At 37.7% G+C, this 15,534-nt stretch overlaps 1 protein-coding gene across 1 annotated transcript in view; it reads right to left on the bottom strand.

Annotated features, from left to right (window-relative positions):
- The window catches only part of HGF (hepatocyte growth factor), a 270,967-nt gene that overhangs the window by 7,797 nt on the left and 247,636 nt on the right, over positions 1 to 15,534 (bottom strand). Inside the window, exons 16-18 of the mRNA XM_073551251.1 lie at positions 14,068 to 14,211; positions 8,790 to 8,896; positions 6,612 to 6,757 (exon numbers count right to left, since the gene is read on the bottom strand). Of these exons, the coding sequence (XP_073407352.1) occupies positions 6,612 to 6,757; positions 8,790 to 8,896; positions 14,068 to 14,211 (397 nt within the window). The remainder of the gene's footprint in view (positions 1 to 6,611; positions 6,758 to 8,789; positions 8,897 to 14,067; positions 14,212 to 15,534) is intronic.

The raw sequence follows: 15,534 nt of genomic DNA, 5'->3' as shown, positions 1-15,534 counted from the left end.
GGAGTATATTATCAGCATCTCGTTTGACAAGCACATCCAGGAACTCAATAACGTTCATGTCATACTTATGTGTCAAATGGATGTTTAAATCATTTTGATTGAGCTCAATGATAAATTGGTCTAGGGACTCCACTGAACCTTGCCAAATGAAAAAAATATCGTCAATATACCGCGTCCAAAAGAGAACACGGCACATTGATTGGTGATGATCAGATAGAAAGAGGTCCCTCTCCCACAGCCCTAGGAACAGGTTGGCATAAGCTGGCACGTAGGATGCACCCATTGCTGTTCCCTGGAGTTGCAGGTAGAAGGACTCATTAAAAATGAAAAAATTGTGAGTCAAGCTGAACTCCAAGATTTCCATAATGAATTCTTTCATAGCAGGAGAGTTGTTTGACATAGTCAAGAAATATTTTGTCGCATTTATTCCATCACCATGTTTAATGTTTGAATATAAAGATTCAACATCACAGGTTACAAACAGCGTGTTAGTCTCAACATGGAGGCCATCAATTTTTTTCAGAAATTCGCTGGTATCGCGATTCGCACATAAATGAAGGAAGGCACTCTACTAAGGGCTGCAATTTATGATCTATAAATTTGCCTATATTCTTGAAGAACGCAAAAGTCTGACTAAGTTAAAAAACTTGACCGATGTTGTGATCAAACCCGCGGATAAAGGGGGTAACATCGTTATATGGCCAACCAGGATGTATGAAACAGAAGTTTTAAACAATTAAAAAACAAAGTTTGTTATAAAAAACTTACTTTCAATCCACTGTCATCCTTTTCCTCTCAACTGGGTGACATTTTAAATAAAGCTGTTTCAGAGGGTACTATATCTAAGGAACTCCATCAGGCACTCACTGTGAAGGAATCACAAATTTCCACATTCTACCTTCTACCGAAGATTCACAAGAATCTGGAATCACCACCTGGTAGGCCCATTGTATCAAGCAATGGTAATTTTTTGGAGAACATAGGTAAATTGATAGATCATAAATTGCAGCCCTTAGTAGAGTGCCTTCCTTCATTTACTCATGATACCAGCGAATTTCTGAAAAAAATTGATGGCCTCCATGTTGAGACTAACATGTTGTTAGTAACCTGTGGTGTTGAATCTTTATATTCAAACATTAAACATGGTGATGGAGTAAATGCGACTAAATATTTCTTGACTATGTGGAACAACTGTCCTGCTATGAAAGAATTCATTGTGGAAATCTTGGAGTTCAGTTTGATTCAGAATTTTTTCATTTTAAAGGGGTCCTTCTACCCGCAGCTCCAGGGAACAACAATGGGCGCGTCCTACGTGCCAGCTTATGCCAACCTGTTCCTGGGGCTGTGGGAGAGGGACCTCTTTCTATCTGATCATCACCAGTCAATGTGCTGTGTTCTCTTTTGGACGCGGTACATTGACGATATTTTTTTCATTTGGCAAGGTTCAGTGGAGTCCCTAGACCAATTTATCATTGAGCTCAATCAAAATGATTTAAACATCCATTTGACACATAAGTATGACAGGAACGCTATTGAGTTCCTGGATGTGCTTGCCAAAAGAGATGCTGATAATATACTCCAGACTGATATTTACAGGAAAAGTACATCTACGAATGCACTTTTTACATGCATCTTCGGCTCATCCATCATCACTAATAAAATCAATTCCGGTTGGTCAATTTTTAAGACTAAGACACATATGTTTGACCGAGTGCGATTTTGAATCCCGGGCAGAAGAACTAAAATGGAGATTTATTGATAGGGGATATAGCCGCTGGAGTATAAAAAGGGCCTATAATAGGGCCAAACATCTACAAAGAAATGATTATAATCATCCCCTAAATCTTCTGGAACTTCGCAAGTTCGATTTATTTCTAACTACCATATGGAAAATCAGAGAATGAGGGACATTTTGGCAAAAGCATGGCAGATTCTCACAGTGGATAAAACATTATCCACATACTTCCCTGAAGAACTGAGCATTACTTATCGTAGGACCAAAAACCTCCAGGATACATTGGTGAGGAGTCACTATCATATAGAACCCAACACCTTTCTTTCCAAATTACAACAAAAGAAAGGATCTTTTTCATGTGGACATTGTGTGGCCAGTCCTAATATTGACAGAACGGATGTATTTAGTGATTCTACAGGCCAAAAAACATTTACTATCAGACATCACATTGATTGTGATACAAAAGTGGTAATTTATTATGCAATTTGCCCGTGCCCTAAAATATACATAGGGCTTACCACCCGTCAGTAGAAGACACGAGTACAGGAACATGTAAATGGCATCACCGCTGCGAAGAATGAAGATGAGATAGCCTTTTTGAAAACAATCCCCAAACATTTCAAATTGTTTCATAATTGCGATCCATCATGCCTAAGGGTGAGGGGCATAGACAAAATTCCACCTACAATACGGGAAGGTAACATCAGCCAAAGACTGGTGCAAATGGAAACTAGATGGATATGGACATTAGAAATTATCTACTCCCTTGGATTAAATGAAAGCATTAGCTTTGTTCCGTTCCTATGACCACATAGTCATCCGTTTATATATTATTAATTGATTTTAAAATATTTTATCATTATCTTATTTATTTTTTCATCTATTTATATATGCTCTTTTATTTTTTTATATGTATGTATTATATGAAATGATGTTTTTATGGCATGGCCTCACTATAAATTTCTTTGTTGTATTTAGTTACCATGTCTATCGATGTTTGTATGACCAGCCACTGAAAGTCCTTCAGGTTCTGTGTCTCCATTTTGGTCCTGGCTAAGAAAGGAATCTACCTGAAAAGAAAAAAAGAAGAAAAAAAGAAAAGTGGATTACGCTTCGTACTGTTCATTATGCGCTACGCACTTTATATATAACGTTCCAGTTATCACTTTGTAGTATATTTGATCACATTATTTATATTATATATTATATATTATGTTCCGTATTGTCCTTTATGCACCTTTTATATATTTTCTAGTTAGCACATTTTAGGATATATGATCACATTATACTATGTAATTTTTATTAATAATATATTTTTTATGCACAGTTTATTATATATGATCGTGTATTTATTGTATATGATCAATACATATGATTCATCATATATGATCATACTTATCACCATTTTATATATATATATATATATATATATATAATGAAAACATAAAAAAGCAGCACAAATAAAAAAAGAAAAGGAAAAAAGTGGGTGCACGCTGCCAGGCATATACCAAACCTTTAAAACATCCATAGAAAAAGGAAAGCAGCATGCCTTGGAAAATATAAAGGTGTTTTATTCAGCCCATAGGGCTATGTGCCCATTCAGTGTGACGTTTCAGTCTAGAAAGGGTTTGGACCTTTCTGCTTGAGAAAGGTCCTCACTCTTTCTGGACCGAAACGTCGCACTGAATGGGCACATAGCCCTATGGGCTGAATAAAACACCTTTATATTTTCCAAGGCGTGCTGCTTTCCTTTTTCTATGGGTATATATATATATATTTTTTTTTTTATAATATCATTTTATTTATTTTTATTTATTACTTAACTTTCACATCATAATAGTGTTAGGATAACAATATGTTTATTATTATTACTACTTTTCATTTTTCTTACTTTAATTTTTTATATATATTTTTTTCTTTTTCTTTTTTTATTAATATATTTTTTCCCTATTTTTCCCCTTTTTAACATATACACATTTATTCTTATTTTTTCTTATATTATTCCCTTTGGGTTTCACATATAACTTTATATATATCACTATGCACCAGTTTCTTTTTTCTCTTTTGTCATTTATTATTAAATATTGTCTTCCTATTAGAATTTTTCTTGCTTTTCTTATATATTGTATTTGTCAGGACCTATCGGTCACCTGATGTATGCCTACCTATGATAGAGAACTTTGTAATCTCTTTCTCAAATATAGTATATTTTTCCACTAGGACCTTCCTTTTTTCTTTACCTGCAAGGACCTGCTGGTCACATGATCTATGTCTACCAATGACAGAGAGCCGGGTGGAACGCACGTTGGTATCTGCATCCCAGGGGCCTCTGCCTACTGTGTCTGCGTCCCTCGGTGCCGCGATATCCATTCACGGCCTCGGGGGTCATGTGGGACGGCTGGGCGGGACCTTATGGTGACATCAGATGCCGCCGCGTGTCACACAACTCCCGCTCCCATTGGCCATTCGTTTCATAAATACTTCCCTCCTTTTGGATGATGCCACCCCCTGACGAAGGCAGACGCCCAAACGCATGTCGGGGACGGGCACATCTTGGGGAGCTATTGCACATTGGCATAAGGTATTGTTTGGGCGTAACTTTCTGGCACACATATATGTATATGTACTTTTGAAAACTTTTTACTTGCAACCGCATATATGACTTGTCATTAGACATCTCTATTTTTGAACCTGCCACTCAGCTTATTATATGGCTATCTGCTGTGATATATAGCTTTCTTTGTCCATATGGCTATTCTTATTAGTCATTTGTTGAATTGGTGATACACAATTATGCGGTTGTGTGCCTCTGCCCATTGTTTATGAATTTTTGCATATTGCACTTTATATATGGTTTATTTTTAATTTACCTGTGCCTAAGCCCATTATCTATGAATGCTTGCACATTGCACTTTATATATGGTTTGGTCTTTATAAATTTGTGCTTTTTTATGAATTACTTTTTCATGAATTACTGTTTCACTCTTTGCACGTTATGATCATGTATAATATCAGTACATCAATTTTCTCAATTTTTTGTGGCTTATTCTTTTTTACAACTATGCTATATCCTATACAGTCATAGTACATTGAAGTGCATAATATTTGTGCAATAGACCCCTTGTGTTGCCCCTTCTTTTGGTAATTTATTCCCACCCCTGCTTTTATTGTTTTGAATTTTTCTTAAACATTTAATTTAATTAAATATTGGATGTTGTTTTCGGTTTTTTTGTTGTTATGTGATTTGAGATTTGTCCCTATTTGTCCTATACTGTCCATTTGTGCTTTGACAAGACTTATTATATAATAATTTTTAACACCATTCAGAATTTTCCTTAACATGCACTTTTGACCTTGGTATTTTGTTGAATCTGATACTTAGGTTTATGTACAGTGTAGCTCTCTGCAAAAACATTCATTGAAAACTATAGAATGCATTCTTCAATGTTGAAATTGCAACAAAAAGACAAAAAGTCATGATTTTATGGAAATCGCATGATCAATAGACATGTTGATGATATACAAAGTATGAAAAAATGGAAACAATATTCTCAACATATCTCAATTTATTCCAGAATAAGTGTGAGTGCTACATGCTAAAATACACTCACTTACGCGCCTTGACTGCTATAAATGAGGTTAGTGACCAGGACAAATTTTTCAAATCTGGCATGTCACTTTATGTGGCAATAACTCTGGAATGTTTCAACATATGCCAGTGATTTTGAGATTGTTTTTTGTGACACAGTATATTTTATGATAATGGTAAATGTAGGTCAATATACTTAGTGGATATATATATAATTTTCTAACTTTAAATAGTTATCCCTTTAATCTACAGATAGTCATAACATAATAGTTAATAACCTTTTCCCCATATACAGTAAACTTTACATCAGCATCGTCTGTAAAATGTTCTTTTATTTTGTTTGGATGTAATAAGCTTTAAAATTGTAGCAGTCATTTTTTTTAATTTTCTTCAATGAAATTAACAAAACGTATTTTGTTGGGAATACGAATCAATTGTAGACAAAAAAAAATCCAGCTTCAAGGGTCCTTTAAAAACTTGAAATTTATTATGTAAATTTTAAAAATAAAGACAAAAGCATGATGTCACAACTCTGTGGTGGGAAGGAAAATAGTCAGGCATACGCGTTTCAGACCACTGCATAGGGAAATTACCTTAATGTTGACTTTATATACTATTTCCTGTCAAGAACTTCACTTTCACAACTTTTCCCACAATCAACTTGCATGAGAAGACTAGGCTATCCAAATTTCACAACTCATGTTGCATAATATTTACATTGCTCTGTTGCCGTGTCTCACTTTTTAAAATTCTTCCTTTCAAAGTTCCTGGTTACCTGATTTTAGCAATTTTTGACGATTCTGATGCTGACAACCGGTTATGTCCCTAGGTCAACAGACATATTCAGTTTACCTTTCTGCTACTATCTACATTCATTACTTATGAGCTAATGTTTTCTTTACTTAAAAAATGACAATGATTCTGCCACTGTACATGATTATATTAATATACTGTAGATACGATATATATATATGATATATATACTATATATATTGTTCAGAAATGTTTAAATGTATTCAAAAGGTTTCCATCTGCGACAAGAATCAACTATGTTTGTTCATATCTACTCTCCAATTCTAAGAGCATTTTTTAATTTTGAGATAAAATATAGATCTCTGTACTGCTTCAAATCTTAGCATTTTGATGCTTATGCATGATATGATAAAACATTAAAATTAAACAAAAATGAAAACATCTGTTTTTGCCTGAATATCAAGAATGTGTCTGAATATCAAGAATAATCACATACACTTGATTACTCCAAATGAATGTTGCTCGTAGTCTTACCTCACAGGGCGCAATGTTGGCAGTTTCATTAATAGCACAAATTTCAGACTCATTGACTGTAATTCTTCCCTTGTGATATTCACTGCATTTTTCATTTCCTACAATAACCATTTTCCCATGGTGTAGCTGCCCGTCATAATTGTTTGCTAGAAAATAACAATTGCATTTATAATTTTCCATAATACATGCACAATACTGCAATAATTTCTGTAATGTTTACAATTTATTGTTTAGAAATTTGATGAAGATGAAAAAATGTTTTTCTTCTGTGCGTTCTCTCAGTAAAACAGCCTTGAGCACTAATATGACTCAGGTTTCTTGTCTAATCTAAGGACAGAACAAATTTAAAAGTTTGATTTGAGGTCGGACTTCACATTGGGGTTTGTTCTGGGGGGGGGGTCTCAATTTATTTTGATATTTTGCCTGTATTCTGAATTAATTTTGGAGTCTGGTTTGGGATTTGACTTTATTTAGGGGTCATATGTGAAGTCTAAATTTAATCATTTGGTTTGTGGTCTGAATATATTTTGAGGATCAGTTCTAATTTTGTTGATAAAAATTAGACCTTGGCAAAGTGTGGTGTGTGGGCTACATCCAGACCTTCGACAGAAACAGCAAAATGCCTGTGCACCACCCTATGCAGCTGCCACTATTGTAGCATTTCGATTTCACCTATCTAAGCATCCTCAGTGAATATAATTGTGAATATATTCCACCATTCAGGCTGTGCGTCTGAGTGTTAGCGATGTGAAAGCGATATCACTATGTGTGCATTGTATACAGACCCTTATTCAATATAGTGCGCAAACTTTTTTGTAAATTATTAGTCAATAGCTTGGGGAAACAGTTAGAGCCATAATACTCTGTGGGGTGTAATGGGGATGTCATATGATGTGTAAGGAGCTGTGTGAACCATCATTCTGTCTTGCTATTGGGGTTATCATACTGAGTGGGGGCTTTCGGGTCCATCATATGGTTTGAGGGGTTTTGGAGGTCCTTTATACAGTGTTAAGGTGTGTGGGAACATCATATTGTGTATGTAAAGCTGTTAGGGTCTGTGGGGTATCATGCTATAAGAAAGGGAGCTGTGAGGTCTATCATATTGTGTGGGGGACAGTGAGATCTATCATACTGTGTGTGAGGAGTTGGGGGTTCAACAATACTATGTGTGGGGAGCTGTGAGTTCTATCATTCTGTGTGTGGATGGCTGTTTGGGCCATCATACTCTCTAATGAAGGACTGTGGGGTCCAATAAATGGTGTGGGGGAGCTGTGACAGTGACAGCTATCCTACTGTGTGGGGAGGCTTGTGGCTTAATCATACTATGTGGAGGGGATCTGTGGGATCTATCATCCTGTGTGTGGTAGACTGTGGGTTCCATCATAGTGTGTGTGTGGAGTAATGGGATCCATCATACTGTGCGTGGGGGTTTGTATGTCCAGCATACTGTGTGTGCTGGCTGTGAATTTCATCATATTGTGTGCATTGGGGGCTGTGTAGTTAATCATACTATATATAAAGGCTGTGTGGGTGTATCATTCTATAAGTATGGGAGCTGAGGGGCATATCATACTGTACATAGGGGCGGTGGGGTCCATAATACTGTGTGTGATAGAGGGATTTGGGAGGGCCATCATGCTATGTGTGGGAGGCTTTGTTTACCATCATACTGTGCATTGGTGGTCACAAACACATCATAATGTGTGGGGGAGCTGTGGGAGTATTATACTATATGGGGGTGTCTGGGGCATCTAATTGTCTTTGTAGGTGTCATATTATTGGGGAAGCTATTGATCAAGATCCAAGGGCTAAATAAAAAAGTAAATCAAATGGTTTTGTAAAGCTGCTATAGGTAAGAATACATGATATAAAACACACTTTCATAAATGTATTACCGGTCACTAGTCAACATATTTAATTCTGCTCAATATTAAGTGATACAATTGATATAAATCTTTTAATAACATGATAACAATGAGCAGAATTACGTCTGACATGTTGGTTTAGTCCTCCATTGACACTACACTGACACTATTTTACTATACATTTAATTTATAGTATGACTACTAGTATGGGAAAGATGACTAAAATATGCTTAATCTACAATGTTTAATTATTAAATATATAATAATAAATATTAATGATAGAAATATAATTGAATATATAAAAACATCTTACTTCCTGTGTGTCCCCAGCCATACACAGCGCATGCGGTTTTCTCTGGAATTGTACATCCATAATTGGGCAATTTGATAAGGGCTACATACTCATTAAGCACTGCTGATCTGTTAAAATATTAAATATGAGTTAAAAAATAGGTTAATTTGATATTACAACTAGTTCTACAAACCATATCCTTATTCTAGATGTCTGTTCGATAAATTACAATTACTTATACCGTATGCAAATTGCCTCTTCAGAGAGAAAGCAGACTTGAACTCTATAGCACCACCTGTTGGAAGCAGCTATCCTACAATTCCCAATCAACCCTTTAACAAGTTTTGCAATATGACTTAGAATAAAAGCCAAATCAGAATTTCAAATTGCAGACACAGTGTTTCAGGCTATCGGCCATCATTAGTGCAAAGTATGTGTTAGGGTTGGTGGATTGCACTAATTAAAATAATAAATTAAAGTGCCATCGCAACCCGGGGTCCACCATGCAGAGATGTAACCTGCTGCTAGTATGAGCAATGATGGAACGAAACAGCGAGCGTTACCTTAAACACACTGTGTTACCACCACACAAAGTGAGCGGAATGCAGAACACAAAGCTCAGTTTCTGCACCGAGAGGTACTGCACTAAGAATGCTAAGTACTACACCCTGTTAATGTCACAGAGATGATAGCACATGGATTGAGCTAGCTCTGCAACTAAACTGTGCTAACTGCACACATGAATGAAGCAGATGCTGAGCCGGTAGAAAGGACTCAAATGGCTAAGGTTTGAGCTTGCTCTGTAACTGTACTGTGCTAACCGCACACAGGACCGAAATAGATGCTAAGCCAAGCGGCTAGTTACCCCAGTCCTGACACTACTGAACCTGTGCCTAGCCGGCACCCTAAGCATGTAGCAGACTAGAGACATAAACGATGAGCCATGGGTACGAAACTGCATAAGTGTGCAACCTGCCTGCCAACGTGTACAGTTCCAGAAAATAAACAGACACATGGAAACGTGCTGACAGAGTGGTAAAGTATCCACCCACACACCAAAACATAAATGACACTAGCACCCCTGTGTGCACCACTGAGAGCCTTTTAAATGCTAGGCTCCATCCTAAACACTCCCGCCCAGTCGGTGGAGGCATCGCCCGCAGGCAAATCTGGTGCTGTCACATCACCAGATCAGCTGGTGTCCGACCACCAATGAGAAAACATCACATCACAGACATGCTCAGTAAGGTGATCCCTGAACTTAGGCTCCAGAGCGTAAGGCTGCACCAGTATATCACTGGTTGCCATAGACTTGGCTGTAGAGCCAGCAGTAACCAAATGTATACCATGAGCCTGAGCAAGATGCTGGGACCTACGTCTGTGCTGAGCAGCACCCGCAGCAGCCGGACGTGAATGGGAGACCGTAGGACCAGATAACGCTCAGGATTTAACCCATGCAGCAGGAAAATCCCGATGCCTAACAGTATGAGAACTGATTTGGCTAGGTGAGAGGCTCTGGATTGAGGTCTACGGTGTAATGTTTTTCCATGTGGAGAGTGACATATAGGGATGAGCGAACTATCCCGAACAGAGTTACCGTGTCGTGGTGGGATGGCTTTCATGCTACTTTTGATCAAAAACAGTATTACTAAAAACTGTATTATTTAGATGCACTTTTGCTTTTACTTATTTAGTTACAGCAGGGTTTTTGCTCACTTTGTCTTTTATAGGGATGAGCGAGTATACTTGTTAGGATTTGTTACTCAGCGAGTAATGAGGTACTCATGGTACTCGAATCCTAGTGAATAAATTTGACTACTCGCCTCACAATATTCAGATCTCCCGCCGGCATGTGTTAGCCAATCACAGTAAAGCCACCACCTTGTTTGTTGTGGCATTACTGTGATTGGCTGGCCGTGCAGCATCACTGTATCACTGGAGCTCCAGGAAAGCAGTCGCATCAGCTGCTCTCCATGGGAGATCGACGTGGGACCCTCGTTATTAATGGGATTACGGCAGAAAGGTGAGTATAAGTTGCTTTATTATTTTAATTTTTTTACAGGTGATCAATGGCTTTGAGGAATTAGGTGTGTGCGGTGAGTATGCACTCTATGTTTTGTGTTGTAAGTTATGTGTATGTAATGTATGTTATATATTGTATGTTCTGTATGTTTTTTTATATTCACCACATTAGCCGGATGATGGGAATACTACTTTCCCATCATCCGCTAATGCTGTCACTGTAGCGGGCATAGCCAGATGGGACGAGTAGTCCCATCGGACAGTGCCCGCACAGCCACCTCACAAGCCCCGCACAGAGCCAGCACAGACTGCACAGGCCCTGCACAGACTGCACAGCACCGGCACAGCCCGCACAGGCCCCACACAGCACTGGTACAGTCCGCACAGGCCCCGCACAGCACTGGCAGAGCCCGACACAGCCCCGCACACACACACAGCCCCACAGACCCCCGCACACATTCTCCACACACACATAGTCTCCACCCACACATATTCTCTGCCCATTACTCGCATTTCCCAGACTTACATTGGACTCGCTACTCATTACGAGTATCCGAGTATTAGGAGCTACTCGTAACGAGTACAGCGAGTCCGAGCATTTCACTACTCGCTCATCCCTAGTGACACACCAAATCTGGTATGTCAAGTAAGAAGGGCTTTTCATCCTGCAATGCTCCTCTGGGAAATTTAATATGCAAATTGCCTCTTCAGAGAGAAAGAGGACTCTATAGCGCCACCTGTTGGAAGCAGTTACTAAACTGACTAAACTATTAATCTAGAAGTAAAATGGAATCTGTGCAAATAAGAGTTCAAATATACAATGTAGACCTACATTGTCAATTTTATATCAAAACATCAAGTATTAGACTGTTTCAGCATTAATGCAGTCTTAATTTTTGTGTGATTTACTGTTTAAGATATAGAAATTATTTTATGGGAAAACAGGTACATGATATATATTCTAGTTATAAAATATATATTTCATCTATTTAAACATTTGCTTTTAATTGGAAAACATATTCATATTCCCTTTCACAAAAATTTCTATTTTTAAACAGTTGAAAAAAATAAACATAACTTTTGATTATTTTTCATAGCATGTTTTACATTTGTTTAGTTGAGCATATGTAGATTTTTTAATCCAAAATATGTTGCTTTTTTCCTGAGTTTTCAAGGCCCCATAGAAGCCTATGAGGAAAAAAATTTACACCCTGTACATGTTGCAATTAAAAGAACATGGCAAAAATCTATAATTAAAGTATATAAATATTATTTTAATAAGGGCCTGTAAGCTATAAATAGTCTAGGCTTGTCGATTTTATATTTAAAATAGTGTGCAGGCCTAGATTGGTGATTTTTTGTCCCTAATGTCCCTTGAAAGGTCAAGTCAGAGCTTCCCAAATTATAGGATTCTGACATACAGAGCAGGAAACACCAAGATCTTGCCTTACCTCACTCTTTTGACTAATCCAGTGAAACCACTTACAGTACTTTGCTAAACATTTAATCATTGTAAAGATAAAATGTGATTGTTCGGTAACAGCTTACAAAAGTATGTGGCAGTGCTAGATTAGTGGAAAGAGTACTGCATGCTGGCATCCCATAACCCTGAAGTTCAGATTTGACATTTCTAGTAAGTCGAGTCCTTTTGAGGGACATTAGGGATAGTTCTTGGAGGTTTCGTTAATGAATTATACTCTTCTCAACATTAAAATTGTAACACCAAAAAGGAAACATTATGGATATATGGAAATAATAGGATCAGTGATCTGCAAATAAAAAAAATGGAAGCAACGTTTTCAAAACATATAGATTTATTCTATATTGAGTATAAGAACCATGCTCAGGAATACATGTCACAATGGTTCTTCTCCTAGGAATATGATATGGTTTGGAATAATGTCCAGACCCCTCCAAATTTCATTTCAAGTATACTAACAGGTTAGTGTTACGTTGATTTGGTTGTGGAAACTGTGCTATGGCCATTGTTCCAAAGTGTCTCTGGGGTGTTTTTTTCAACATGCAATGCTGGGTCAAATGTAGCTTCAGCTTAGGTGGAATAAATGTGCCACAATGGCCTGCAGAATATCAATAATTTAATTATCTAGGAACTTTGAGTTGTCATTGGGGGTGTCAATTGCAAAGGAAGCTGCCAGCAGTGGATTTTGATCATTTGTGTACCCAAAAGCTTAAAGCGTGCCAGAAAATTATTAAGATAACCCTTAATAATCTCACTGATAGCATGCCAAGTCATGTAAGTGCATGTATATCTGTGATCGCCAAGGTCCTGTAGAAGCATAGTACTCACTGAACCCTATGTAGCCGGCAAAGGAGTAGATAGTAAACCATTTCTATCTTCTCCCCAAGGTCCCTGCCTGTGTCTGGCAGCTGAGGATTAAACCTAGTTTGCAACAGTAAGAGGGTTAACCCCATACTTTAAATTTACAATGGAACTTGGTTAAAGCCCAGGACCCAGCTCTGGAAATTTACCGCACTTGGTTGTTATTAAGTATGCCCACAGAAAATCCATCAAATTTGATTCCCATGCTACTATATACTGCAGTATTTGATGTGACAAAATGCTAATTACCTTGTACATATTTGATCAAAGAAGGGTTAACCCCATACTTTAAATTTACAATGGAACTTGGTTAAAGCCCAGGACCCAGCTCTGGAAATTTACCACACTTGGTTGTTATTAAGTATACCCACAGAAAATCCATCAAATTTGATTCCCATGCTACTATATACTGCAGTATTTGATGTGACAAAATGCTAATTACCTTGTACATATTTGATCAAAGAAAGGATATTGTTTTTAAAAAAGCGCTTTCCATTAGTCCCTGGCTAGCATTCCATATGATTGAATAATACATTTTCTATTGGTAACTCACATCCTCTGCGGATGAAGTAGCTTATATGTAGTAGAATGTGAATCAATGCTGGTAAGGTATGGAGTGAGTCACTATACAGTTAAAAACCTTCAGCTCGCTGTGATCTCTTCTGAAGAACTTAGTTTTATGAATAACACATGTTCTCTACATTTAGACAAAACATAGTTGCATTTTCTTCTTGTGTCTCCCAGTTGGAAAGTTAGCAGAAGAATCCTTGTGATTATAGGGTACCAGCATATTAATGAAGGTCATAAACTTTACATATGTCACACTTCCAGTTAACCGAAAAATGTAATTACAGATTACGTTTATGGACTTAAAAAGCAAAAATTTAAAAGACACCCACATTGGTTAGCTTTACAAGAAATTCCAATTTGTCTTACCTGGAAAGTTTTAAAAGAACAAGATTTGATCCCTTTGGCCCATGGACAAGCTGTGAAATATTAAAAACTTGCTTATGTTTTTGCGTCCTGCTGTAGATATTGTGGATTCCTAGCCATGCTTCATAATCCTTTAGATCAACATCCCTATATAAAATAAGAAATATTGCATCTGTATGAATAACCCTAATGAAAAATTATTAATGTAAACTGTCAACAAAAGCAATGGGTAATTTGGGTAAACTTTACACATACACAACATGTGAGCAAAGGATTATATCCTGTCCATAATTCCATTTTATGCTTTCAATAAAAACGTCACAATGTACACTTGCCCATATTGGCAGCCGTCACATTTCAAAGATTCAGGTGACTCTTTGAACTCTGAACTACCCTCTCAGAAAAATTATTTGGCTCTGCATGTATGCCAGTGCTCTATTCATTGCCAATGGGGCTGTTGAAGACAGCCAAGTACAAGTAACTATTCTGCTGGGACAATTGACTGCCCTGTCTTTGAAATGGGAAAATCCCTTTCAAATTTATTCCTCAACTGTTTTGACAACAAAAAATGTAAGTATTAATAACTAAAACTTTTGAACCTGACAAGGCTAGAAAGCTAGTGTGAAAATAGCTGCTATTTTGTGGCAGATTTTCAATGAAATCTGGAGGTTTCACATCAGACTTCATGTCACCTATTTTTGGTAAACATGCATCCAATGATTGGATTGTTGGTTTGGTCTTTTTCTCCTTTCATTGACTTAAATCTGATTAAATCCATGGATTTTGACAATGGATTACCTTCAAAATCTTCACAGAATTTTTCTGAAGCAAATTCCAACTGTGTGAATATCTATAATATAACAATAGGAGTGTCACTCTGTCTGAAGCCTTTATAGACTGCGTAAGCGAGATGCACCTGCTCAGTCTGGACCCCAAAGAGTTACACGTCTGGGGATGAGGAGTGTGGCCCAGGAGATTGCGAGATGTGTAAGCACTGAATGCATACCGAGATCTCCGGTACAACAACTTACAGATCCGGTATTGCCATAGTGTGGCACCGTGATGTCAGGAGAGGGCGGGTTGTGCAGCCAGAATCGGCACCTGCGCAGTCCGTGCTTTCCGGCGCCATTTTGTTGAAGACACACTGCAGTGTGTCTTCAACAAAATGGCACTGAAAAGTGTGGAATGCGCAGGTGCCGATTTCGACAGCACAATCCCACCCTCTCCTGATATCATGGCATTTCTGCCCACCAACAAAGTGGCACCAGACAGCGTGGTCTGCACAGGCGCTGATTCCGGTGCCACAGTGTCCCCCTGCCCCCTCTGCTGACATCAATGATTTATATAAATATGTAACCGATGCCCACACTTCGCCGCCATTTTAAAACACAAGATTTCTGCGCCACACAGTGCCTCTGGTCTCTGTTTTAAAAAAAAATGTTGTACTATATATAGTCATATATAGTACAC

Source organism: Dendrobates tinctorius, unplaced genomic scaffold (assembly GCF_039654945.1).
Source record: "Dendrobates tinctorius isolate UK_male_01 unplaced genomic scaffold, ASM3965494v1 ptg000174l, whole genome shotgun sequence".
NCBI classification, from domain to species: domain Eukaryota; kingdom Metazoa; phylum Chordata; class Amphibia; order Anura; family Dendrobatidae; genus Dendrobates; species Dendrobates tinctorius.
The sequence above is the reverse complement of the archived record's forward strand: the minus strand, read 5'-3'. Positions and strand labels throughout refer to the sequence as shown.